At 41.1% G+C, this 27,815-nt stretch overlaps 1 protein-coding gene across 1 annotated transcript in view; it reads right to left on the bottom strand.

Moving 5' to 3' along the window:
* The window catches only part of DMGDH (dimethylglycine dehydrogenase), a 49,943-nt gene extending 22,367 nt beyond the window's left edge, over positions 1-27,576 (bottom strand). Inside the window, exons 1-7 of the mRNA XM_064176778.1 lie at positions 27,455-27,576; positions 25,841-26,006; positions 17,121-17,219; positions 15,755-15,919; positions 14,129-14,333; positions 4,095-4,343; positions 2,714-2,912 (exon numbers count right to left, since the gene is read on the bottom strand). Of these exons, the coding sequence (XP_064032848.1) occupies positions 2,714-2,912; positions 4,095-4,343; positions 14,129-14,333; positions 15,755-15,919; positions 17,121-17,219; positions 25,841-26,006; positions 27,455-27,576 (1,205 nt within the window). The remainder of the gene's footprint in view (positions 1-2,713; positions 2,913-4,094; positions 4,344-14,128; positions 14,334-15,754; positions 15,920-17,120; positions 17,220-25,840; positions 26,007-27,454) is intronic.
* Between the last annotated feature and the right edge of the window lie 239 nt (positions 27,577-27,815).

Below are 27,815 nucleotides of genomic sequence, written 5' to 3'. Positions count from 1 at the left end.
GAAAGAGCTGCCCATCCCCAGTGCTAACTTAATTTGCCAGACGTAAGTTATTTATGCTTATAAATTATGTGACCATGGCTACAATGCCTTCAAAAAATTTATCAAGTTTAATTGTCCCTCCACCTTTCACTGCAGCCAAGAGCACGCAGGAACATGGCACAGAGACCACTGCATGACAATGAGTGATGACAGACCAAATAGGACAACATTTTTTACTTCAGCTGAAGACTTGGGTAAGACAGCCTGGGAGTCCATTGTGAAATGCTGGCTTGCTGCTACAGGATGAGTAGTCTCTGCACTCTGCAGAGCTTTTCAGTACTAACACGGTGCAAAATGTTGATTTTGGTGCTTCTAGCTGGACCTATATTACCAGACATTTTAAATTACAGCAGGGTCCCCATATCCCTCATTACCTCAGAAATGGGTATTACCCATCAATACCTAATTGGTATTATTCTGTCCACTACAGTTCTGCTACACAGGAATGAAACACATGCTATGCAGGGAAAGGTTATTTGAAGTAGCTTTAAAGAGTGATACAGTTCTTTTATGAGTTAATGAACACAAACTGCCTTTGTCTGGTTTTCTTTTCTCTTTCCAGTCAATGCCAGATTATGCTCCCTGTTGTTCCTGTTCTATTTTTATGTCTTACTCCTTTACGAGTCCTTGCTTATCACTTATTTTTTTTCCTATGAAATATGAGTCCTTGTGCACCATGGTTCCTTTTCTAGTGTCTTTGTCCAAAGTTTGGTAATTATTCTATCCCATTCCTGCAGAAAAAATCCCGTTGAGTCTTTGGCTATGGAATACTACTGCAGACAGAATTCAAGAATCTTTGTGCAAGATTAGTAAATCTCTAGAGATGTTTATGAGCTATAACTTGCAAAGACACTTTGTAAAGAGAAGCAGAAAGGCATATCTTTAGGAGAAAGGTCACTTCTTCCAAAAGCTAAATTCATTCTCAGAAAAGAGATTAGAGCTTTTCAAAAGAAAGACTTCACCCCTAAAACCTAAACATAGCAAAAATACATACCATCCAATAATCTCACTCTTCAGAATGGTTATGCTGCTTTGTCTTAAACTTTCCTGAATAAAATATTAGCCTAGCCTGCTCTTGTTAAAATTTTCAAAGCTGTAACTGAAAATGGGAAGCATTGAGCAACCTTAATAACAAACAGTGCTACAAGCTCTGCTAGCTATACTTATTAACTTCTTTACACATTAAAATGCCTAGCAAAACTGCTAATTTTAGATAATAAAAATCCCCTAAACTAACAGCACTAAGTCCTCTGTCACAATGTCCCTGCTAGTTGACTACAAGATAAGGATTTGCTAATGCACATAAGAAATTACAACACTGCTAGAAACACTGCAGTGACCCATCAGCACAGACCAGAGAGTCAAAAGTCCCTGAAAAGCAGACAGAGCAACCCAGTGACAGCAATATAATCAAGACCTCTGTTTAAACATTTAGAGATTAATCAAATTCCTGAAATAACTTGTTTAAAGAAACTTAGCCATATAACACTGGTCTTAATTTTTTTTCCTGTATGAAACTTCGATTATGATTGCATTGACACAGATGGAGGAAAATAGATTCCAGAGTTTGGCAGCTGATTAATGAACTTAAACAGTCTTTTTGGTGAGCAAGGACTAGGTAAACCACTTTTGTAACTATAAGTTCTGCAAATGTTACTAAAAGATAACAACTTTAAAAAAAAATAAAATCCAAGCAGCAAAGGTGAATACCTTTCACAATGAATCATTGCAAAACTAGCAAACCTTTTTATTTTGAGGGCCTCGAAAAGCACGTTAGTGATACTGCCTTATCTTATGAACTGAGCGTTTGTTTGTTTTGGATTGAAAGAGGCCTGGATAAAGCTGAGCTGGATTTTGAACAGCAAATTAGGCAATTGGAGCGACAATGTAAACAGAACGCGTTCCATGGCATGTGTCTGAAATTGTAGTCAGTCCACTCTATCCGTCTTGAATCAATGGTCAAATTAAGGTAATTAAAGAGAAGTGTTCTGCCATGGGCGTTAGTGCAGCCAGAGTACATAAAACATAAATTGCATTCAAAGAAAATACTGAAATGGGCAAGAGAATGACAGTAGAAAAACACTCTTTCCTGCTGCCACACTGTCCTTTCCATCATAATTTTTCAGCTCAACCTCCAACAGTCAAAACCAATACTCTCTTCATATCCCAAGCACAGTTACCCAGTATGCTGGCAATGCCTTCTGCTTAGTGTATCTTCAATTCTACACCAGAAAGTTAATACTTCATATTGGAAGTTCTCCCTGTACCACTCATTCTTGCCTAGCTTCAGGTACACCAGTTTCTGCATAGACAAAACAATTGTTGACACGCTGTATTGAAAAGTAATCCAGAAAATTGACTGAGTAGTCTACTGTGACTTTAACTTGCTACACAGAGAGTAACAAGTACTACTCATTACTTACTGCTTCATAAAGTGTTACAACAGACACTGGCCTCCAGAACAGAAGGAGGAAGTAAATTGAGAGTTATGAAGTGAGATAGAAGGATAAGCTTCTGTAATACTCTGTAGATAGTAGTAACTAAGACTACTTCCAATTACATTTTACATAAAATGTGTGCAAAAACAATTGCCAAATCACATAAAAATGTGCAAAGCTGGAGCTGACACTTACAGAGTATGATACAAAAAAGTTGCCACAAAGAACATACTCACCCAAAACCAATAGCTACCCAGTAATTTCTGACACCCTGATGTGGTCCCACCATAGGAAGAATGTCTGGAGAATAGGTGATAGGACCAGCAATCGTGTTTATGATATCTGCTTTTCTCAGAACGGGGACCATTTCCATAGCAGCCTCAATATGCTCCATTATTCTGTCTAAATCGGACTCAAAAAGCTCTTTTCCAAAACCTGCACAAATATTTGACTCATTATATTACATCGATATACTTATTTACATTTTAAATACAGTTATGCAATCTCCATATATAAAAATCACACAGAATTCATCAGTATGTTCAAGCCTCTGCCATCTTACACAAGAAAAATGGCATTCATAAATCGCAAGCTACCTGCAGGATCAAGTTTATTGTCACTGCAATTATAACTGTCCTCTATACATATTTGTTTAACCCTGAGGTCACATGAATTTAACAATGAAGTAGAAAGGAAGTGAAGAAACACAAGAACTTCCTTCTAACCTCTTTTTTTTCTTTTTTTCAATAAGCCACCAACTTGAAGAGGGAAAGAAAGATACTTTCTGTGCCAGCTTATGATTTCGTGGTGTTTAGTGCATTCCTGGATATATTTCATCCATCAGTCTTGGCTCTAAGCGTTATCAAACATCACTTTGTAGAGAGACTTGATAAGTGCTAGGGACAGTATGTTCAGGAAGCTTTTCCAGTGCAGTCCAAAGCGCAGCAATGCTGATTGCTCTTTCTTAGGAAAGACATTATGGGGTTGTTTTTTTTTTCAAAATAGCAACACTATTGACTCAATGTAACTCTCTGCCTAGAAGTGAATGGAATACACTATAATGTAGCATTTAAAAAAATCTATTATATGAAGCAGCATGTCACAGTTAGTATTTTTATACTACAAAGATTTGACATTAATCTACAGCTCTCTTGAACTTAAAACTGAGCACAGCATTGTTCCCAAGACATTTCTTTGCTATGCTTGTGTTCCTATTCGACAACCACGCTACCTCTGAGGGAAGAACAAAAATTCAGAGTCCCTGTCCATATGCTGGAGAGAACTGCAGCTTAGAAAAATTCCTACTCCAGTTGCAAATGTCTGCATAACAGATTTGGTAACTTCATCTAATCGCAACACTTCAGCAGCTGTTCAAAGAGTGGGAAAAGACTAGGTGATAGGTGTGTGCTTTGTGCCTATTTCAAGGGCTTTTTATGTTACATTTAAAACTCTGTTCACTCTTGTCTTTAACAATTACTCTTTGGAAAAAAAGAGTTTCTGCATTAGTCACACACTGCAAATACTGTAAGTTTTCCATCAAAGAAGGCAGCATGACAGGTAGGGATTACAATGTGTGCTAGCACTTATCAAGTTTAAAGACCCTATATTCTTAATCACCTGGTGGGACTCCATTTGTCACCCATGAGTCCTGCAGCTTCATCTTCTCCTCACTTTCATATGGACCAAATAAAAGACCATCTCTTTCTTGCCTCAGATAATATGATCCTTCCAAGTCACGAATCACCGGCAGTTCTGTTTTTAGGGCTTTCACTTCAGGGATAGTTGATGTTACAACATACTGATGATGGACAGGTATGAGAGGGTGCTGCAGGCCAATCATCTTGCCTACATCACGAGCCCAGAAGCCTAGAGAAGCAGAAAAAATAAATAAAAATCAAATATTAATTTTCAGTGAATGGAAAACAACAACTACACATTTTCAAGAAGCACTGTGCTTTATTTCCCATACTTTTATTTTCCATACATTCCGTATTTTTCTTTCCATACTTTTTAATTGCATGTATTTTTTTCTGTTACTCACTGGAATTTTCTCCCTATAATCTCTCGTCCTTTTTAAAAAATATATACTACCAGATGTCATTCTAGTATATGCATATCTAAAAAAAAAAAAAAAAAAAAAGGTAAAATACAAATCATAGAATCATAGAATCAACCAGGTTGGAAGAGATCTCCAAGATCATCCAGTCAACTAGACCATGGCACTAAGTGCCTGAGCCAGGCTTTTCTTGAAGACCTCCAGGGACGGTGCCTCCACCACCTCCCTGGGCAGCCCATTCCAATGCCAATCACTCTCTCTGTGAAGAACTTCCTCCTAACATCCAGCCTATACCTCCCCTGGCACAACTTGAGACTGTGTCCCCTTGTTCTGTTGCTGGTTGTCTGGGAGAAGAGGCCACCCCCCACCTGGCTACAATATCCCTTCAGGTAGTTGTAGACATCAATGAGGTCACCCCTGAGCCTCCTCTTCTCCAGGCTAAACAACCCCAGCTCCCTCAGCCTCTCCTCATAGGATTTGTGTTCCAGGCCTCTCACCAGCTTTGTTGCTCTTTGGACACGTTCCAGCACCTCAACATCTCTCTTGAATTGAGGGTCCCAGAACTGGACACAGTACTCAAGGTGTGGTCTGACCAGTGCTGAGTACAGGGGAAGAATAACCTCCCTTGTCCTACTGGCCACACTGTTCCTGACGCAGGCCAGGATGCCATTGGCTCTCTTGGCCACCTGGGCACACTGCTGGCTTATCTCTCAGGTCTCTCAACAGGTCTCTCAACATTTAGAAGATAATTTAATTAACATTCACACAATCCCCATGGTTTATTTCAGTAAAGGAAATGTTATGTAGAAAAGTCAGAGGCACTTAAAAATTAGAATAAGTTAGCTCACACCAAAGGTGTTAACATAGCCTCTTACTCCCAACCAAATAAGGCAGCATGCTTTCCCAAGACAGCAGTCAAGCTGTAGCACTCCAACAGAGAAAGACATTATTTTCAGCCAGACAATCTCAAGAAAATAAGTTTTCCTCCTCTTTCACATGCATCACAAAACTCACATTATTTATGGCTCACTCACATTATTTATGGCTCTCACATAGCGATCAATTAATTACAATGTTCACATTAGTGAATAAACAGCGTGCTCTCCTTTAGTTGGCCAGTTAAATGTTCCAATGCAAACTTTGACAAAAGAATGCCAGTAACAATTTTCCTGTCCCTGAAGTCTGCTCAAGCTCCTTCATGCATCCTACTGGGCAAGAATTAAATATATAATTTGTCTCTGTTAAGGTTAAGATGGTAAGATATATTCACCTAGTGAGGCACCTGTGTCAAATCCAAGGAGTTTGGGCTTTGCATGACAGCCCACACATCTGCTGTGAGGTTAGAACATACAGACTTGGGAATCTGACTGGGATGGCACTTGCTCTATGTAGCTTGGAATTCCTCTCAGCCCCAGTCTCCTGACTCTTTGGATCAAGGAGAAGAGGTCTCAGAAGTGGAAATGAAGGGGGGGAATCCAATGAAGGAGGAGTTTCAGAGGACTCTGGGTGTAAGGGTAGGGGGAAGGCAAAATGAAAACAGATGAAGAAGTATCAGGAACTTCCAAACAAAGGGCTATGTCCTGCGTGCCACCTCAAAAAAGAAGGCAGGTCAGCCTGGTTCCTACCTAACCAGCTGACTCCAAGCTGTATACAAAACAGCATCTCCAGAGAGATTTGCTGCCTAACATAAGTGCTCCTGGGACTTAACAACCATGTTGCCCAGCTTAGCATATAACTTCTCTTCCTTTTGGTGGTGTATTTGTCTTACTTAAGGCTCCTAAGTCTCTTCAACTTCATACTCTCCACGATCTGGTCAAAATTTAGCCCTCAGAGCCCTGAGGGCACTAACAGATATTAGCAATCCTGAACAGCCTCATCTGGGGCTGTCCTGGAGTCCTGGATACCCCCCAAATTCCTCTTACTCCATGGTTTGAATGGGAGAGGAAAGGTGTGAAGAAACCTGTTTCCACTGCCTCGTCCTGCAGGCTTGAGGTGGGGGAGCAAGGGACCCTTCCGGCACAAGGGGTGCCCTGTGCCGATGCCCGCGCTGGAATCAGGCTGGGGATTGGCAGTGTGCTTCACTTCCAGGAAATGGTAAATCATCTCTGTCTAGGAAAGGTATAAATATTGGGGCACTTCCCACCTTGGGGGTTCCCGCCTTAGAGCTCTCCCCTGCCTGGATAGTTCCTGCAGAGAGAGTGCCTTGGCACTTCAAAGGATAAGCTTCTGAGGGACCCTGTCCCTGCTTAGGATGGCTCCTCACCGTAAGCACCCCTTTTGTGCAAGATTGACAGGCCTAATGAGCCTTGGATGTCTTTTGAAAGAGAGAGAGCTGACAAGCATCTGGACCGCCCTTTCTCTCAGACAGCCTGGCTCACCCGTGAACTTTCTGCTCAGCCTGATTAATGGTGGGGGAAAGCTGTGTTTATAGCTTAGCCTTTTCCATTTCCTGACTTCTAAAATAGCCAGTTTTATCTATAGTGTCCTTTGTAAGATATTCTCAATGAAACTGAGTCTGCTAATTAAACTAAATTATTTTCAGTATATAGTTTTGGGGGTGAGGATTCAGGAAAATAAAATAATTCTTTTTATATATGTATTCCTGACTTGGCAACATTAATTCCCTGCCTCCACAACAGAGGCTTCTGCCTGCAGCCCTGCCCATAGCCTGGGAAGCCCATCTCAGGTCAGTCAACTCAGAGCGTCCAGAACTTGTCTGAGCTGGATTGACTGTGTGCCTGTTTACTGCTCTGTCACAACCATGCCTATGTCTGGCCATGGACCTCTTTGATCCAGACCCTGATCCATGGACTACTTCTCTGTGCTTCTTCCTGTTGACCAGTGGGCAGTATCTGACGCAGATTACTGCCACCAGACCTGGTTTTGACCTTTGGATCAACTTCTGACTTGGCCTCTGCCTGGCTTCATCACTATGGCTCTGTCTGTGCCTCATCCCCACAAACCTGACTGTGGGCTGAGCCCATCTGCCAGGCCTGGGTCTGACCTGCTCTCTCTCTCTTGTACCCTGTACAACAGAGCCCTTGGTGGCCCGGCCCCTGCTCTGCCAGTCTGTGATGGTTTGGGTATTACCCGCCCCCCCACACTTGGGAAATCACCCAGACTAGACTCAGCCAGCTCTGGAAATTGTGAAGTGACAGCTGCTTTTTTGGCATTGGCAGCAATGCCTCTGCTTCTGCCACTGTGCAGTTCCCTGACTCTCTTCAAAAGAACTAAAGTAGGTTGACCATCCCACTCGTTCATGTTCTCACCAAATTGGTCACGCAGAATTATCCACAGTGACGCACGTGATTGCTGATGTCTGGGTGGAATTTGTCTCCTCCTGGGCTGGAATTGCCTTGCAGGAGGTGGGCGTCTGTTCCTGATTGCAGGAATGGTATTCTTTACCAGACTGGAGATGGAGGTTTTAATTTCCTCCTTCAGTTCTTTCATGCTGTCTTTAATGCCATTCTTAATACCATCTCTAATCTCTGTAGCCAGAGTTTTTATAGTAGAGACTAGGGCAGAATGTGACAAGCTGTCCTCTACCTGCCTGAGCTGGTCAGTGAATTCACCAACAGTGAAAGACCTTCCATTATCACTCCTTGATAGAAACCTGCTAGCCAAGATGTTAGCATAGGATGAAGGAGCAAGCTTAATAAGCTTCTTCATGAGACCTGTTCCAAGAGGAATGTCATCAGGCTCACGTGTGCCATGATCTCCATAAAGCACTTCCTTCACAGCAAACTCCTTCAGAAGCTTAATTCCCTGCTCAATGGTGTTCCACTTCTTGGTAGCCCATGGCAGATCATCTCGGGAAGGATATCTCATAGCCACAGCCAACAAAAGGTGTGTCCATAAGCTAACCCTACCAAGAGGACTTGCTAGGTATTTGTCCACTCCACTCTCCTTGGTGAGTGGTCCTAGCTGCTTGGCAGACTTGTCTCCTACCTGCAGGGCATTGGCGCCAACAGTATGGTATCTCACCAGCTAGTATAGGATTGGCTCTCCTGATTCCCTTGAGTATTCCTTTTTAACTTCCCTGACCTCTCTGAGGGGATCATTGGAATCCTGGATGTCATCCTCCTCCTCTTCCTCTTGTTGTTCTCATTGTCCTTGGCATAGAAACAGAACTTTCCTAAGAGCACTCTCATACTCCTCGGAACCATCCTCTTTTCTTGGCAGCCAATCTCACAATGCTCCTCTCATCAGAGCGCTGGGATCTGACTATGTTGGCCAAATCTTGAAGGTTATATGTCTCCTCTTCCTCCTATTGTGCACCAGAGGTCCCCTCCTCTAAGTCCTCTTTTGAATCACTCTTTGTCAAATGTTTCATCTTAGTCTTTGCTTTGGCTGGGGCCAAGATAATGTGAGCTGAGATGGACTTGGACGACGTCTCTAGTGGGTCTGCCCCGAGGCCTGCGAGTTTGAGTCTGGGTTAGGGTTAGGGGTTTCTGCTGCCTGAGGAGTCAAATTACCTGAAGGAACATCTTGGGCCTGAGCAGTTATCTCTGTTCTTGGGCTTTGTGCCATGTTACTGTTGTTAATCAGGACTTTGGCAGCTTTCTCAGAATCTAGGGGAGGAGAAGCAGACGTGCCCCCCCCCTTGCTCTCCCTCTGAGCTAGGAAGGTTTAGACTGTTCAATCTGCTTATCTGGAACACTGGTCTTTTCTTTTGGCTTCTCAAAGGCACAACATGCAAATTTCTATTACACAATGACAAAATTAATATGAAAATAAAAATTACAAGACCGAAGTTCACACATGACAGAAATACCACAGTCTCACACGAATAAAATTCAGAGCAAGGGTTAGGTATCTGGGTCTTAGGCAAAATTGCTCTCGTTAAAGATATGGATAAAACAGTAGTACCATTTCCTGTATTGTTACTGGTAAAAGACACTGTAATATTAAATCTAACATATCCAAGGATGTAGTCCTCAAAATTCTGAAAAATTGATGTAATCTTTGATTTAATCTTCTTCAAAATTAGATTAAACAAAAGGCAACCAATTTGGGCTTTAATCTAGTTATAGACGAGACAGCAGAAAATAGGCCACACAACAGCCCCTACTAAGTAAAATAGCTTCATTAGCTTCATTCCAATTCTCAGAGTTAATTAGCAATTATACAAATTTAATTTGGCTCGTGTTGGTGTATCAAAATAAAGGATGTGATGGTTTGGGTGTTACCCACCCCCTCACACTTTGGAAATCACCCAGACTAGACTCTGGAAATTGAATGAAGCTTATATTTACAGCTAGCACAATATACAAGCAGATACTTGCAGTATATACAGTTATATACAGAAATATACAAGGTAAAAGGTAATACAGAAACACAACTCCCTTCCCAGAAACCTGAGTCCCCAAGAGGGGCTCCCAACTGCCCTTCCACCTTCTCCCACCCCTCTCTACCTTACCATAGATGTTGCCTTGTGCCCAAAGAAGAGCCAGGTCAGCCAGAGGGGTTAGGAAGCAAATGGAGTAATCAGAGAGATGGAAGATGAGGTTAGAAAGAAATGCCCAGAGCCCAGACAGAGAGCAGCATCTCTATCTATGTTTATACCCTTGTTCTTATACATCTCAGCAAGCCTATGAGTGAAGTAGACATCACCATTGTTTCTCTTTCACAGCCAAAATCTAATTCTTCTCATGAGAACACTCTAGCTAGCTTCAAACTAGCACACAGCCTTGTCACCATGCTTGGCTCCCTATCTGTGGGAAGCAGCTGGCCAATGTTACTTGCTGACATTAACTTGGAGAGTGCATCCTCTCTGGCACTGCCTAAAGCCTGGGCAATTAGGAAAGCTGAGTTGGGCTGTGGTGGGCTTGTGCCATTCACCAACGCCAGAAGGGCTGTCAGCATCTTATTTAATATTACACACCAGTCTCCAGGTATAACACCCACAAGTTCCTGAGTCTGTGGTGACTCACTTGCCAATTGCCAATAACCACTTAAAGCCACGGAGCAAGAGATCCAGGATCATGACAGACATCTCTTCAGTTAAAAGCTACTACCCAGTATCTGTTGCTCTGCATTTATCCTCTGTAAAGCTTTTACTTCTTAATGGCATCCTCACCACTTTGAAAGAGATTTATTGGCAGAACACTCGTTAAGTCTTAAATTGGCACAGGAAGATCATGCCATGGTCACACAGTGAGTGATACAAAACATCCTTTACTAAAATCTGATACATGCCCCCTTACACAATACACAATAAAAAATTCTGATAAAGTTGAATCTCTAACACATCTGCAAAGGTTTTCTGCATTAAGCATGAGAAATGCAAATGCAGACTTACATACAGGCTAACAATCTCTAGGGAGCTTATTTTGACTTGGATGTTTCCATGTCATCTACAAAAAAAATGTTATAAGATAAGGTCAGCTAATGACCCACAAAGGTGATAGAAAGGTGAAGCAGCAGCAAATGCCATCTCTGCTCTCCTTCAAAAATTGTTTTGACTAAAAGAGATATTTGGAAAGTAAATAGTAGTCATTGCAACAGAGTCAGTGGGAAAATACAGGGAGCAAGCATATTCAAGCTCCTCAAAGAAAATTAAAATGGTAGACTTAATTTTAGGTCTTTGAAACCTAACTTCGTTTCTTTCAAGATAATAACAAATTTCTTAGCCATTAAGTTTGCAGAAGTGCATTAGCTGATTTTAAATTGCTTTTGAATTTAAGGCAAGTAGTTTAGATTGTCACAAAATCAAACCCTAAATACCCTACCTGTAAAAAAGCCACACGTGGCGAATGCTTATTTTATCCCTGAGAATAACAACAGCTAGCATTTACTAAATGAAAAAGATTACAGTTTCTTTGTTTGAACCATGTACACAAGCTACTACAAACACAGAAATGGCAAAAAGGATGGGCATGTTCTCTGAAACAAAATTCTGATTGGAAGCAGTTGTCAAGTCCTATCACACATGGCAGAGATAAAGTCATAAATTATATCTCTAGGACATCTGTGAAGATTAAACTGTTGAGATTGCAAACATCTGATGCTGAAATGTTTAGTGGCAGTATTGCTTAGCATATCTGTTGAACTGTTTTATCTGCCTATCTCTTACTCTAAAAAAGGAAAATCTTCCATCACTTGCATATATAAGTGGGTGTACATATAGTATATACATCCTTGTCTGCAAATGTGTGCTGAGATACACCCACATACTGTATATATAAACTAAATTCACTATTTTTTTCAGACTGAAATCAAACATTCCATTATAAATAGGCTGCGAATCACTTCAGCAGGCTCAGCACCGGTTAGTTCATGTCAGGGATTATTTATTAGGCATCTGTTTTCATCCGAAATGAAAACATCACATAAGGAACAGCTAAAGATTGGTTGAAACCAGTTTGTTCCAGTTCCACAGCAGATGTCAGTTGGAGGATGAGGGGGGGAGAGAGTCTTCTGATACATTTTTCTCTGCTCATATTGCAACAGGAGCCCAAAATACAAGCTCTGAATTACCTCAGTCATGATCTGTAGTGGAATGAGGCAAGGCTGAGAAGAATGAATGTTAGCTGAGGGAACATTTATAGGAGACATATGTTAGACAGTATTGATTTCATATCCTTAGCCAGGCTGTTAAGCAATATGTGCATCAAATGTTCATTTTGATTGAACAGTTCGCAAGAGAATTAACTAAATAGATTTTTTTGTTTAACAACTTAATAAAAAAGACAAAAATTTCACATGAGGATGCTCTAACTTTTGCAAATAAATTTTGAGAAACGTTTACTAGAAAACTTTCTGTAATGCCAACTTGGTACATTTTGGATCAGGCCCAGACAAATACATCCACACTGTGTAAAACATGACATAAATATCCTATTGGCATGACAGCTTTTGATTTTGTAACTGAATGCTGTCCCATAATTTACACCTGAAAGCCATGAACTGACACCACCCAGCAAAGTTCATCTTCCCAGAGTTCAGCCCTTTTATCCCATTCTCTCCTAATTTTTCTCTATCCCAATCTTTCATCTCCTTCATCCTTTCTCCCACACCTGCTCTTCTCCAGCGCCTTAATATCCAGCCTTCTTTCTCCAAGATCCTATATCTTTCTTCATCTATTTTGTCTCTCCAAACAGGTCAATGCCTCTCATTTGCCAAATCCTGTACAACCTGCATTCTCTTCTTCCCAGACTACTCCCATCCACCTCTCCCTTGCTACTCTGCCAGTCTTTCACATTCAGGCAGCATCACTTTTCCAGTCTTGGCTTGACACACAACCATTAGTGAAGAATCTCTCCTAATGTTTTTGTCTAAAAATCTCATTCTCCCTTTCCTTCCTCTTCATGATTCACCCCCACTGCTGCCCTCCTAACAAGTACCTCCCAGTTTGAGCTTCCTTATTCAACAAGCCCACCAGCACACAGGCGTTCCACTTGCTGTCAGTTCCAGGAACCTTGCTCAAACATTTCACTCTTCCGGTCTATTGATCTTCAAGCCCAACTCACTCATTTGTCAGACACGTTTACCCTACCCATCAACAAGAAGAGTCTTTTTCTCACACATTCTTGCTTTCAGGTCATTTGTCCCACCTGAGCAAGAAGAGAAAGTCCTCTTGAGCCATCACCATTTCCTACTGAAGTCTGATTACTCACTGGAATGGGATGTATGAGAAAGTCATGCCCTAAAAATGCAGGTGTGATTCAGCTAGAGACTGAAATAATTTAATTCAACTGGTAAATATCTGTCATGTTTCCAAGCAGTTGAAAACACAAAGTCTTCTACTAGCAAGCAGAAGGCACACTTCATGTAGGACACACCAACTGTTTCAACAGTATTTCTCGATAACGTGTGTAGAGCAGCATAAAAATAAGTGGAGTTTTAGATTTAATATGATGTTTTTAGACCTATCAACTTGTTTAGAAGGCAAACATGAATTCAAAAGACTTGCTCAAAAGCTCTTTGAAGTGGAAATATCAGCTTAGTTTCTTTAGTACAATGAATAATGAAAATAGTATATATAAATAAAAGCTCTTTTGAGTTAGGATATTTTTGTTACACAAAACCCAGTACTTTTAAGACAAGTGCAAGTTAAAAATACTATTCAAAGGGCAACAAAGCTCTTCTGTTTCAAGGACATACAGAGTTAAATCTTAGAGAAAAGTAATACTGGCACAGGCAGGTTTATACTTCTTGCTGTGAACCCTCAGTCTCTTTCAAAAAATGAGATATTCATACTCCCTTTGTACATCACATCTCCCTTCCTAAGCAGCTTTCATAAGATTCTAGACAGTATTCATAAACTACAGCCTCTCTTCTACACAATCTACTATAGACCAGTTAAGGTCTCTTTTGCTATTAAACTTTAACAAGACAACCTGAATAGTAACTAACTGTTTGAGACAAACAGTAAGTAAGTATTTTTAATGTCTTACCAAGGCCAATTAACATAAGAGCTAAATATTCACAATACTGTAAGTTAACATGTGCAAAGTACACTTTACCTCAAACCAAGTAAATGTTCAAAAATGTTTATTACTTATTCCTGCAATACACAGTTCAGTACAGTTGTGCCATGTTGGCTAATTCATAAATCTGAAGAGCATATAAATGTATTTATGTTAAATCCTACCTGCAGCATTCACAATTCTCTTTGCTAGAATTATTCCCAGTGGAGTTTCAACTTCCCATGTGCCATCTGATCTGCAGTTCAGGTTAGTCACTTTGACAGGGTAATTTAATTGGGCACCATATTTTCTGGCTCCTGCAGCCAACGCCATAGTGAGAGAATAGGGATCAATATGACCATCTCCAGGGTTATACAGGCCAGCTAAAACCTAAGCAAAGGTGAAAGTACACAAAATGAAATAAATTAAGATTTATCAATATTAACTTTTTTTTTTAAATCACTTATTTCTTGAATGCAAGTAAACCTTAGGGAGTCAAAGGAAAAAAATGTAAATTTCAGAATGTATAACAGAATCGCAGATACAGCTTTCCAACTTCACAATGGTCTAACAAAGTAAAATTGCTCAGTTCTCCCATGAAATCAAAGGTTGCAATGCTTTAATAGTACAATGTTAATAGTAATAGTAATAGTGATAACAATATCCTGAATATTAATATAATGTTAGTATAATGTTAATATTAATAATTCATAGAATCATAGAATCAACCAGGTTGGAAGAGACCTCCAAGATCATCCAGTCCAGTCTATTACCCAGCCCAATCCAGTCAACTAGACCATGGCACTAAGTGCCTCATCCAGGCTTTTCTTGAAGACCCCCAGGGACGGTGACTCCACCACCTCCCTGGGCAGCCCATTCCAATGGCAAATCATTCTCTCTGTGAAGAACTTCCTCCTAACATCCAGCCTAGACCTCCCCCAACAAAACTTGATACTGTGTCTCCTTGTTCTGTTGCTAATTGCCTGGCAGAAGAGGCCAATCCCCACCTGGCTGCAACCTCCCTTCAGGTAGTTGTAGACAGCAATGAGGTCACCCCTGAGCCTCCTCTTCTCCAGGCTAAACAACCCCAGCTCCCTCAGCCTCTCCTCATAGGGTTTGTGTTCCAGGCCCTTCACCAGCTTTGTTGCCCTTCTCTGGACATGTCCCAGCACCTCAACATCTCTCTTGAATTGAGGGGCCCAGAACTGGACACAGTACTCAAGGTGTGGCCTGACCAGTGCTGAGTACAGCGGCAGAATAACCTCCCTTGTCCTACTGGCCACACTGTTCCTGATGCAGGCCAGGATGCCATTGGCTCTCTTGGCCACCTGGGCACACTGCTGCCTCATCTTCAGCCTACTGTCTATCAGCATCCCCAGGTCCCTTTCTGCCTGGCTGCTCTCCAGCCACTCTGTCCCCAGCCTGTAGTGCTGCTTGGGGTTGTTGTGGCCAAAGTGCAGAACCCTGCACTTGGCCTTGTTAAATTCATCATCCCATTGGCCTCTGCCCACCTGTTCAGCCTGTCCAGGTCCCTCTGCAGGGCTCTCCTACCCTCCAACAGATAGACACCTGCTCCTAGCTTGATGTCATCTGCAAACTCAATCCCCTTGTCCAGATCATCAATAATTATGGACATTGACATACAGTAGGCCCTAAAGTGCATGTGAGTCTGATTTAAGTTTATAATGTGTATTTTTTTCACTGAAAACCAAGAATTTATTGTACATTTGTATAACAGACCAATACTTTATATATCTGGTGGCCCTATGTTTAAGTGCAGTGGAAGTTATTTTTTCATAAATTATGCATACCTTATCCATGTTCAGTAAGGGAAATAGTTCTTGTACTTTCTCAGGTGTGATTAGGTACTGCTCTGTGGGGTGCCAACCAACACGGGTCATTTGGTACTTGAATTCGTCCACCCTAGTAGGGGTTGTAGCAATTCTAATGCTTCCAGGCTGATGAAATCCCACAGCCTAAAACAAAGACAAAAGAGAATTACAGAAAGAAACATTACCCTCCATACATGCACATTCCTATCCTATTGGAAGACTATGGGCATTTTGCCAGTAACATCACTGAAAATAGATTCAAATAAACTAGATTCCCTTGAAGGAACAGGACTTAGATGCTATCAGATTAACTTTCTAGGTTAATACTACCTTCAAAACAGTTGTAAAAGGCTTTCATGGAACATCATGATACTATTATTTGTATCAATAGTTGATCAATATTTGAATTTATGTACTCATAAGCTTTCAGAAACAGAGTCAGGTACATCTAGAAATAGATAAAAGTTTATAATGAAGGCTATCACTTGCATAATTATCCAGACACTGCAGAATAAATTCAACTGACTCATCACTTTCGTTGGCACAATGGAAAAAGAACTACTTCTTTATTTTCTTTTGATATAAAAGTAGAAATCCTTATACAGCTAGACATTGAATGCTCACTTTTAGTTGTACACTATTTACTGCAGCTATTCTATCTTACCTCAAAGGATATTAGTACGTCTGAGCAAGTGTTTTAGGGGAACTCACAGTGATAATCTGCTGTAGTATCTTATCTAGCTGTGCAGCAGAAAGAAGGAAGCATTTTATTACAATTATTACTTGTAGACCAGTACAGAGAGGATCCTGCAATCTTTGCTGCAGTCTGAGCAAGCCTGAATTTAGAACATGAAATCTATATGACTCAGTGATGCCAGATAAAGATGAGTCCTGTGTTTCCCTCTGTAACCATTCCTTATGCCACTAAAACACACATCCCTGAAAGGGATGGGAAGAATTGTAGACATTTTCTCAAGTAGCTATAGCATGATGTCATATAGCAGATATGTTTAAAGCAGGAATGTATTACAATTCAACCAGTTACATTCCAAATCCCTGATGCTACTTTAACATCTATACCAAGCTAAACACTCTCAGTCTGCTGAGCTTCTGAGATGCTTCAGGAAAACAAATTCTTTACACTTTAGAGAGATCTGGGAAACCATCTACAATATTTAGTGACTAAGCAAAAGATTATCATGGCTATTGAGGCAGAAGAACATACTGCAGTAAGAAGAGAGTATTTTGAATACACACATATACAGTTTGGAAACTCAATTTTTTTTGTAAGATTATTAGTAATGTTAGTAGTGAACTGAATTAACACTTTAAAGGTTAAGATTACCTGCCCAGTCTCTTCTGCCAGCTTTTCATAGAGTTTGATGCTGTAATAATGGATTTTCTTCAGGTTTATTCCAGGATGAAAGTAAGTAGTTAAACCAGCCTCAAATAAGAAATATGAACAACAATATGGAGATATGATTAGGAATGCAGTACGTTTTAATATCCTTCTAAGTGCCATTCAAAAAGGAACTGTCAAAATCATGTAAAGAAAAAGAACACATGGATAGGGCCAACTGCTACAAAAGTAAAAATAAAGTTCTTTCCCTACTTATGACATTCCTGTTCTCTGAACATGCACTTTACCACCTGTCTTCTCTCATCAAACTTGTCAAGCCATATTATTGCAGTCCTTCCCTTCTAGAGTTTTCGTTCTTTAAGTTATTCAGTTGCCAGGTTTGAACCTTTTGTAAGAGACAGATAACCCCGTTCCTGATCAACTAAATCAACTGATTAACTCCAAATGTCCTTCTTCTTTCTTGAAAATGTAGATGGGAGAGAAACTAAAACTTTACAAAGACCACATCTTAACAAGAGTTATTACTTCTCCTGAAGCGTCAATAACAGGGCAGTGGAAGTCAATAGTCTGCTGTTCTAAGCAGCTGTCTCGTGGGGCAGTTAAAAAGCAACTGCTGCATTTCAGAAGAAGCTTAAGAAATCACTATATGTGTTTTGCACATCATTTTACCAAGTCTGACTTCAGAAAGCTGTCAAGCTCTTACAGGTCCACGCAATGGTAAATTCAAGAAGATACTGCATGCTCTGGTATACTTAAGAAAACTGTTAATCTGCCTACAGTAGAGATAGGTGCATCAATCTAGTAACACGTAAAACTGCAGACATTTAGCACTTTAAAAAGGCAGAATTAAAGTGTTCCTGAAGCATAGGTCTTTGCATCGTGTGAATTTGACATCTCACTAAAACCATCCTTCCAAGTAACACAACCAAAATGCTCATTTTTCAAGTTAAGTAAATACTGATTTAAATATATATATTGCATGTTTTGCTGACTAAAATAGAGCTTATCCATAGGTTAAGGTTGCTTCCTCTAAGAGAACTAGACATCAGAGTCCACCTTGGACTATGCTGCCATTCTGAGAAAGAAAATCAAAAACACAACAACAAAACACCAAAACCAGAAGGAAATTAAGAAGTGAAAAGAAAAACATAGAGTTTTGGTAGTTTCCATCTAAGTTGTTTAGTATGCATATCTATTAACTACTCGATTTTGATTTGCAAGCTATGTTCTGAGGTACATATTTTAAGGCTTTAACTTCTAAAGTTTGTGGTGTAAAAATGTATGGGAACACCAAAAGCATGATTTAGTGTTTTTTAAACATATATTTTAATTCAATTATGCTAAGAACTTTTAAGTGTTTTACTTCTCTGATTAATATTAGCATATATTGCATTAATTAGACAACACATCCTCGCTTCATTTAACCATGGTCTCTTTTGACCCATATTTCTTGGTACAGCCTCACAATTAAGTTCAGATGCTTTTCTTTGGGAACAATTAGCTGCAAATTACTCTTAGCAAATGGCTCAAATTCAGATACCAGTTCCATGAAAGTCATAAATTACAGTCATTACTGGAAATGACAGATACTCAGTTTCTTCCAAGCAACAGTATGATAAATGTCTGGTATTTCTGATGGTATGTCCTTTTGCTACGTATAGTGTTAGATGCTCTTCCTACCTTTCTTTATGAGTCTTTCATCTTTCTGATATCATAGTGTCTATATAATACACCATAGTGTACTACATGGCTGAAGTATCAAAATAAACCAGTAGAAAAAAGGGCAAAATCAATAATTTACCAGTAATACATTTTTCACTTGTGCCTGTTTCATTCATAAATTTGGCTCTGGTTCCTGAAATATGTTTGGTATTGTTAATTTTCTCAAAAGTCTGAATTTAAGAAGTGATCACACAAATCTGCAGGAGGTAGAGAAATCTACTAAGAGCTATACTAAATGCAAAGTGGACATATCAGATTCAGAATGTCCATGGGATAAATTAAGCCTGGAAAAGTAGTGCTTGTTCTTTCCATATTATCATATTAGATCAGCATCATACAGGACACTTATGGAGATAATTTGAATGAATATTTTTTTAACTAATTTGATACATGTTTTACACTGTTGTGAACACATTTATTGTAATCATCTCAGACCAAAGCCCATGGTTCTTTCATTGAAGCATTTGTAATTAAAATCTGTTTCTTAACAAACATGCCCTAAATGTTTTGTTGTGTCAGTGTTGTGGGATTGTGGGTTTTTTTTTTTCCCTGTGTGTCTGGAATAAAGAAATACACTAGGCTTTGAAATGTTTATAATCAATTACTCATGAGTACTTGATTCACTTGTACCTGCAAATTTTGTTGCATTATTTTTTACTGTATTATTTATGTAAAAAATTTCTGGGTTTCTGTTATTTTTCCAGATGTAAAATAATTTTCAAGTACAGTAAAATTCCATTTTAGTGGTCACTGTTATCAGTTCCAAACAAAATGAAACATAAATCACTTGCAAGTTAGCTTTACAATCATATACATTCAAGAGCACTACACTGTAGGAATCAAATGAAAACTTCTCTGTGACATTTCTAAGTGAAGAAAATAATTTTAAACACATCTGCTGCCTTTGGCTTCAGATAATGAATGTTTCTGATTTCAGGAGTGCAGACAACTACAATATGACTGGACTGCATAAAAATTAAGATAATAGAATAATGAAATAATTATAATGAAATAATCTAAGGAATCTTAGGAAGTTTCTATCCAACCTCATACTCAAAGCATGGTCAGCTATGAGGTTAGGCTAGGTTGCTCAAGATTTTCTCCAGTCTTGTTCTGGAAATCTCTAACAACCAAGACTGCGCTACATCACTAACCAAGTACAGAACATTGCATTTGTCCTTGTTAAATTTCTTGAAGTTTCTGTCCTTCCATGTTGTCTAGGTCCTTCAGCATGACAGCCCTGTTCTTGAGTGTGTCAACTGGCCCTCTCTGTTTGGTGTTAAGTGTAAATCTGATGGGCATTTACTTTGTCACCTGTTCCAAGTTATTATTGAAGATATTTATAGAATCAGTCATGGTTGGAAGAGACCACAAGGATCATAGAATCATAGAATCAACCAGGTTGGAAGAGACCTCCAAGATCATCCAGGCCAACCTAGCACCCAGCCCTAGCCAATCAACTAGACCATGGCACTAAGTGCCTCATCCAGTCTTTTCTTGAAGACCCCCCCAGGGACGGTGCCTCCACCACCTCATCTAGTTCCAACCCCCCTGCCATGGGCAGGGACAGCCTACCCTAGATCAGGCTGGCCAGAGCCTCATCCAGCCTGGCCTTAAACACTTCCAGGGACAGGGCCTCAACCACCTCCCTGGGTAACCCATTCCAGGCTCTCACCACTCTCATGATGAACAATCTCCTCCTCACGTCCAGCCTGAACCTACCCATGTCCAGCTTTGCTCCATTCCCCTTAGTCCTGTCACTCCCTGATAGCCTGAAAAGTCCTTCCCCAGCTTTCTTGTAGGCCCCCTTCAGATACTGGAAGGCCACAGTAAGGTCATCTCGGAGCCTCTGAAGATGAACACTGAACAAGATGAGTCCCAAGACAGACTCCCCCACAACTCTCCACTTATTTCCGGGCTTTCCATTGAGTATGACCCATTAACCACTACTATTTGAGTCCAGCCATCCAAACAGACTTTTAACTACCTAGTTATCCAGACAAAGAGATTATTTTACTTTCAGTTAAACATAGGGAGACAGTGTCTAAAGTCTTACTGAAATCCATGTAAGTTACATCAACTGCTCTCCTCTTGTCTACAAATTGAGTCATTTTATCAGAGAAAGCCATCAGATTTCATTAGACACGATTTGCATTGGCTTTTCCAAACCACCTTTTTCTCCTTCATTGGCCGAGATGCGAAACCTGCTCCATGATTTTCCCAAAAAACAAAGTATGCCTAGCTGGGCTTTAGCTTATCCCCCCAGCTTTTTGTAAGGAGGTATACATATGCCCTTTTCCAAATGTTGAGCACTTCCATCTACCTCCACAGTCTTTCAAAGGTGATACATCTGCAGCCTCACAGTGGCACCAGTGGCATTCTTGAATGCAGCCCATTTGGGCCAATGTGCATACATGAGTCAAGTTCTCCCAATAATCTTTGCCCTGATCTTCACTTACTACCAGTAGTTTCTTGTCTCCTTGAACCCTGTTCAGAGCACATGGGCCTAAGGTTAACGAAAACCTAGGTGAAGAAGGCATTCAGCAATTCAGCTTTACAGTGCATTGTGACTAAACTACCCACCTCGTTCAGAACCATGCCTGTACTTTCTTCAGTTAGTCTTTTACTATTAATGCAGCAGCAGAAGGTCCTCTTCTTGCCTTTAATGCTCCTTAGAGGTCTTAATTCTACTTGAGATTTGGCTTTCCTAACATCCTCTTCACATGTGCAGGCAATTCTGGCAAATTGCTTCTTTGTAGCCTTTTCTGCATCTACCTCCTGTGTACTGCATTTCTGCTTTGAAAGTCAGTCATGATCTCCCTATCCATCCCAGATGGGCTCACAGTATGTCTGTTCTCCTGAGTTTCAGTGTGAACCAATCCTGTATTTGGAAGAGATTTATTTTACTCTATTTTTAGTAAAAGAGGGATTTTGTAGTTGTAAATGAGCACTGCCTGGGAAAATAATTTTAAGAATGGGTACTTTGCTATGAGAGTTGACATACAGATTTTAAAACATTTTTATAGATGAAATTTTTTTTGTGTTGAAACATTTATGTATCAGCTTTGTTCTATTCCAATCTGTTCCAGATTTTATACTAATGCTATTACTAAATTAGCACTCAGGGAGAAGACACATGACAGTATTCCTCTCCTCTTGCAAGTCTGACCAACTTGTAACAAGTTGTTATCTTGTGCTGTGCTATACCATCAGCAGCAAAAATCAACTGCAAGTTGCAAGAAGAAGTATCACACACATGATAAATATTTTCTTAGAGAGTAGCACATGCATGCTGAACATTTTCTTAGGAAAGAACCCTTTCTTAAAATTAACAACACAACTAATGTATTTGCTGAGTGAATTACATAGGCCCTGTTCATTTCCAAGGGCTTGTGTGAGATTCCACACAGTCTGACCTGCAAAACAGTGCAACTTCAAGAATTCTGAAAGCCTAAGTCTTGGCTTACTTTACACACATATAATAATCACTGCTTTGTCATAGTTAGATAGGTACAGAAATGAGCAGCAGTTGCTCTGTTATTTATACCTTGTTATTATTGCCAATACAAAAAATTGTGCACACTTTCTGCGCTGTCCTAATAACACACGTGAAAGCCAGCAAAAATCTATCTCAGACCTGAGAAGAGGAAGAAAGTTTTAGAGTAACACTAGCAGAAACATGATCTATATGAAATGTGATCCTGAACTCACTAGACTGTGAAAGAGGGAAAATGTGGTGTAGTACAGTAATGTACCAGACTTTAAACATTTTTGGATGCAGGCAATACAGTGTGTGCCATTTCACATGCCAGCTACATGTGTCATTTTCATCTGCACCACTGTGAGGAAAACACTGATAAATGCACAGTACTTAGTGTAACAAAGAATTCACAGTCACAGTTTAAATCTTTGTCATCATTTAAAACAAATTTATTATTTTTTTCCTCTTCAGACAGAGCACTTTGAGGTGAATGAAAAGAGACAGCATCCCATGCAGCTTACCTAACAGTAACTCATTTTAACCTGTCCCATAGCTAGCAGTCCTGCTGTGTTAATACTAAATTCTGTTGTAACAAGTGCCACAGTACAAGACTTTTCAATAAAGGTAGTGCAGGCATTTTCTCTGCTGTGCTCTGGCCTTCCCTGCTGTGCTTCAGGCCCCTCTCTACCTTTGAAACCGTGTTCTGGACTCTGCTCCACTGCTGCATTCACTATGAAGTGAAAACTGGCAGAAAGATTTTACATAGTTATAAGCAATAAGCTAGAGTCAGTGAGTATTAACAAGAAGAAAAAAAGGACACATTTGCTACCATTCTCCAATTTCTTATTTTGGTTTTCTATTCAATAAGGAGATACTTCTTATTTTTTTACACATCTATTTTTCTGTATAGACATTGGGAAATAGAATTGAGTACGTGCCTCTCACAGGCCAGAGGGATATGGGTCAAGCAGAGAAAGGGCAGGACCCCGAATTTTAGGAAAGCAAAATTCTAGCTCTTCAAGGAATTAGTCAGAGAGATCCCCCGGGAAACTTCCATCAGCGACAAGGGAGCAGAACAGAGGTGGCGGACTTTAAAAGAAGTTTTCCTTAGAGCACAAAAGCTCTCAATCCCCAGGTGTAAGAAATCAGGCAAAAAAGGCAAGAGGTCAGCATGGCTGAGTTGAGATCTGCTAGCCAAAATGAAGGGCAAGAAGGAACTGTAAAGGCAGTGAAAATAAGGACAGGTGTCCTGAGAAGAGCACAGGGATGCTGCCTGGTTGTGTAGGGAAGAGGTCAGAAAGGCCAGTGTGAGGCTGCAGCTGAACTTGGCAAGGGATGCAAAGAATAATGAGGGCCTCTACAGGTATGTTAGGTAGGAAAGGAAGACAGTGTACCCTCCCTGATGAACAACACTGGCTATCTGGTAACAACAGACGAGGAGAAGGCTGAAGAACAAGGGGACACAGTCTCAAGTTGTGCCAGGGTACGTATAGGCTGGATATTAGGAAGAAGTTCTTCACAGAGAGAGTGATTTCCCGTTGGAATGGGCTGCCCAGGGAGGTGGTGGAGGCACAGTTCCTGGGGGTCTTCAAGAAAAGACTGGATGAGGCACTTAGTGCCATGGTCTAGTTGATTGGCTAGGGCTGGGTGCTAGGTTGGCCTGGATGATCTTGGAGGTCTCTTCCAACCTGGTTGATTCTATGATTCTAAGTACTTAACAACTTCTTTGCTTCAGTCCTCACTGGCAAACTCTCTTCCCACACCTCTCCAGAGGATGGATCACAGGATGGAGGCTGGAAGCACAAAGTCCCTCACACTGTAAGAGAAAAACAAGTTCAAGACCACCTGAGGAACCTTAACATACGTAAGTTTAAGAGATCTGATGAGAGGCACCTCAGAGGTCCAAAGAAATTAGCTGATGTAGTTGCAAAGCCACTTTCTGTGATTTCTGAAAAGTCCTGGCAGTCAGGTGAAGTCCCTTAAGACTGGGAAAAGGAAACACTTCAGCTGTTTTTAAAGATGGTAGAAAGGAGAACCCTGGGAACTACTGATCTGTCAAAATCACCTCTGTGCCCTGTAAGACCATGGAACAGATCCTCCTAAAAGTAATGCTAAGGCACATGGATGACAGGGAGGTGGTTCAACGCAGCCAGCATGGCTTCACCAAGGGCAAGTCCTGCCTGATCAGTCTAGTGGCCTTCTGTGATGGAGTGCCTACATCAATGGTCAAGGGAAGACTAAGAGATGTCATCTCTCCAGACTTGGGTAAAGCCTTTGTAGTGGTACCCCACAACATCCTTCTCTGAAGACATAGGGAGATATATGGATTCAGTGGATAAGGAATTGGTAGGACAGTTGCACACAGAGAGTACTGGTCAATGGCCTGATATTCACCTGGAGATCAGCAGCAAGTGGTGTTTCTCAGGATTTGTAAGGGAACCAGTGCTGTTTCATATCTTCCTCAGTAACATAGACAGAGTGCATCCTCAGCAAGTTTAGAGATGACACCAAGCTGAGTGGTGCAGTTGAGACACCTGAGGACTGGGATGACACAGAGAGAGACCTGAACGAGCTTAGGAAGAGGGTCTCTGTGAACCCCATAAGGTTCAATAAGGCCAAGTGTCCTGCACCTGGTTTGGGGCAACCTCTAATACCAATACAGGCCAGGAGATAATGTGATTGAGTCCTCAGTCCTTGAGGATACTGATGGATGAAAAGCTGTACATCAGATGGCATCCTGAGCTGTATCAAAATATGTGTGGCTAGCAGGTCAAGGGATGGGATTCTGCTCCTCTGCTCTAGAGTGACTTCATCTGGATTGCAGTGTCTAGCTCTTGACTCCTCAGCACAAGAATATTAACTTGGAGTGAGTCCAGAGGAGACCACAAAAATTATCAGAGTGTTGGAACACCTCTCCTGTATAAAGAAAGGCTGAGAGAGCTAAGAGAAGGCTCTGGGAAGACTTTATTGACGCCTTTCAAAATTTAAAGGGAGACTGTAAGAAAAATGGGGACAGACTTTTTAGTAGGACATGTAGCAATGAGGGATAAGGGGTAATAGTTTCAAAGTAAAAGAAGGTAGATTCAGGCAACATAAAAGGAAGACGTATTTCACAATAGGTGTGGTGAAACACTGTAACAAGCTGTTCAGAGAGACGATAGATGCCCTGTCGTGGAAATGTTCAGCCTCAGGTAGGATGGGGCTCTGGTTAACCTGATCTAAATGAAGATGTCCCTGTTTATTGTAGGGTGGTTGGACTCTAGATGACCTTTAAAGGTCATGTCCAACCCAAACCAATCTATCACTCCATTAATATATGATAGCTGAACCGACTTCTCAAAACTCGTAGCAAATCAATACAGATCTCAATGCTAAAGCTTCTGTTTATGAGATAACCAAAATATTTAACCTCTAGAAAGTCAGGAAATACTAAGTGAAACTTCCACCACCATTAGATACACAAACTGTTGGTAGTCCAAGAGGTTAACAGAACATGTCTTACTGCATGCCAAGTGGATCCTGCAGTTAGCTCAGATTTTTCTAGCAAAACTACATCCTTCAGGCCAGCCTTAGCCAAGTGATAGGCTAGACTCACACCAACACAACCACCTCCAATGATCACTGTGTCTGCTCTGTCCTTCCCCAAAGAGGAAGATGGAGAATTTTCCCTGGTAGAATAAAAAAAATAAAAATACAGAGAGTTAGAAAAAAGACAATTGCACTTTTGTTCATCTCTTTTGCTTACTGCTGCAATCATAATACAACCTGGTGCCTGCTTGAGAGTCTAGATACATTTGATTTAAAATCTAACCTGTTCACTGTTATCTTCTTTTAAAATCAATGCTCTCAAAGAGTCACATACATTATCAGTAATATTACCCATAAAATAAAAAAGGAAGAAACAAATTCTCTTCCACTAACAACTTAAATTCTTTGCTATTTGTCCCACAAACATTTAATGTAGACACTGTTACTCCATAAGAAATTATACCCCTGAAATGACAATGTCAGAACTTGACTTTTTGGAAGTGCTATAGTATACATAACACCAGGTATTAAAAGAAGTTTACTTAGTGAGGCTCTTTAATAAATTTCTAAAGCCTATGTCAGCAGACTACATCAGTGTACATGTTAACAAACAAGGAAACAATATGTAATATCATATTCTATTTTGACATGTTCTACTCTGCTGAAGTAAAAAGGTTACAAAACCAAATTTTTGTTAATGGATCACACCTGGTCTTACACGACACTGCATTTTCACAACCACTTTAAACAGCATGAACCAGGACTGCTGCCACAGGCATCGACGTTGTCCATCATTTCATCCAATCCTCCTCTTTACTGCCCCATCCACAAAGCAGCAAGACAGGTCAGGGTTTTTTTGTTTTAATGAGACAAGCACCTCTCAGCACAGCAGCCGCACATGCTAGCACGAAACCGGTGGTGTCTCTTCAGGGTAGTTAATCAGTACTCAGCTTTATCTCCCTTATTGTACATTTGCAAAACGTCTGGCAAAAGGCTTACTACTGTGCAACTAGTCTTTCACCTGTCTTCCACTCAGAAATCAAAGCAAGTACTATGGAGATCCTGCCGTATCTCCTCTTAAAATCAAATGCAGGAGGAATGTGCATCATGCTGGCTCACTGTATGGCAATTAATGAAAACTAAAATAAACAAGGGCAGTGGACACCACGTCTGTGTCTGGTGCCCCCCTCCCCCCGCTCCACACACGTTCTTTATTGAGATTACATACTATTTTCCCCCCAAGTTAACAGCAATCCATCTAACAGCCAGGTGGAAGACACGCCAGCGCCTCTACTGAATATTGAAGCGTATGGTAACCACGGTCAAGCACAGAGGCATTCCTTGTGCTTCTTTTCAGCTGCTAATTGATATTTCCCCACTGGACTTGCAGCTTGTTGCAAACCTTTTCTTCTTGGGCCCCGTAGCCCGGTAAGAATCCAGAGAATACCTTCCCTGTGAGCAACTTGACCCCTCGGGTGCCGCGCTTTCAGGCGGCGCGGAGGCCATGTGCGGACAACCACCATCGATAAGGACTCCTCCGCTCCTCTCGCTGCCCCCCGCCCAGCCCGGCCCGCGGACCCGCACTCACCGCCCCCGGGCGTCCGCGCCGCCGCTGAGGGGCCGCAGGGCAGCCGCGGCTAGGGGGCTGGGACAGCCACCGCGGCAGGGGCGCCACAACCGCCGGAGGGCTCCCCGCAGCACCGCGCTCATCCCGCACACAGCCCGCGGCAGCGAGGATGAAGAGCGCTGGCTACGCGCCTCTCCTGATGGAGTCCCGTCCTGTCCTGTCCTGTCCCGTCCCTGCCTCCGCCAAAGCCAACTCTCAGGGGGGAGGGCGCTGGACCGCCCCTTGGCTCAGAGGGCAGCCGAGAGATGCAACCAGGCTTCTCCCGACCTTGAGACGGGAGGCAGCGGTGGCGGGAGGGCGCGGGATACCCCCGGGCTATGCT

The sequence above is a fragment of the Pogoniulus pusillus genome, chromosome Z (assembly GCF_015220805.1).
Source record: "Pogoniulus pusillus isolate bPogPus1 chromosome Z, bPogPus1.pri, whole genome shotgun sequence".
Taxonomy (NCBI): domain Eukaryota; kingdom Metazoa; phylum Chordata; class Aves; order Piciformes; family Lybiidae; genus Pogoniulus; species Pogoniulus pusillus.
Note: the sequence above shows the minus strand (reverse complement) of the source record. Positions and strands in the feature narration are given on the sequence as shown.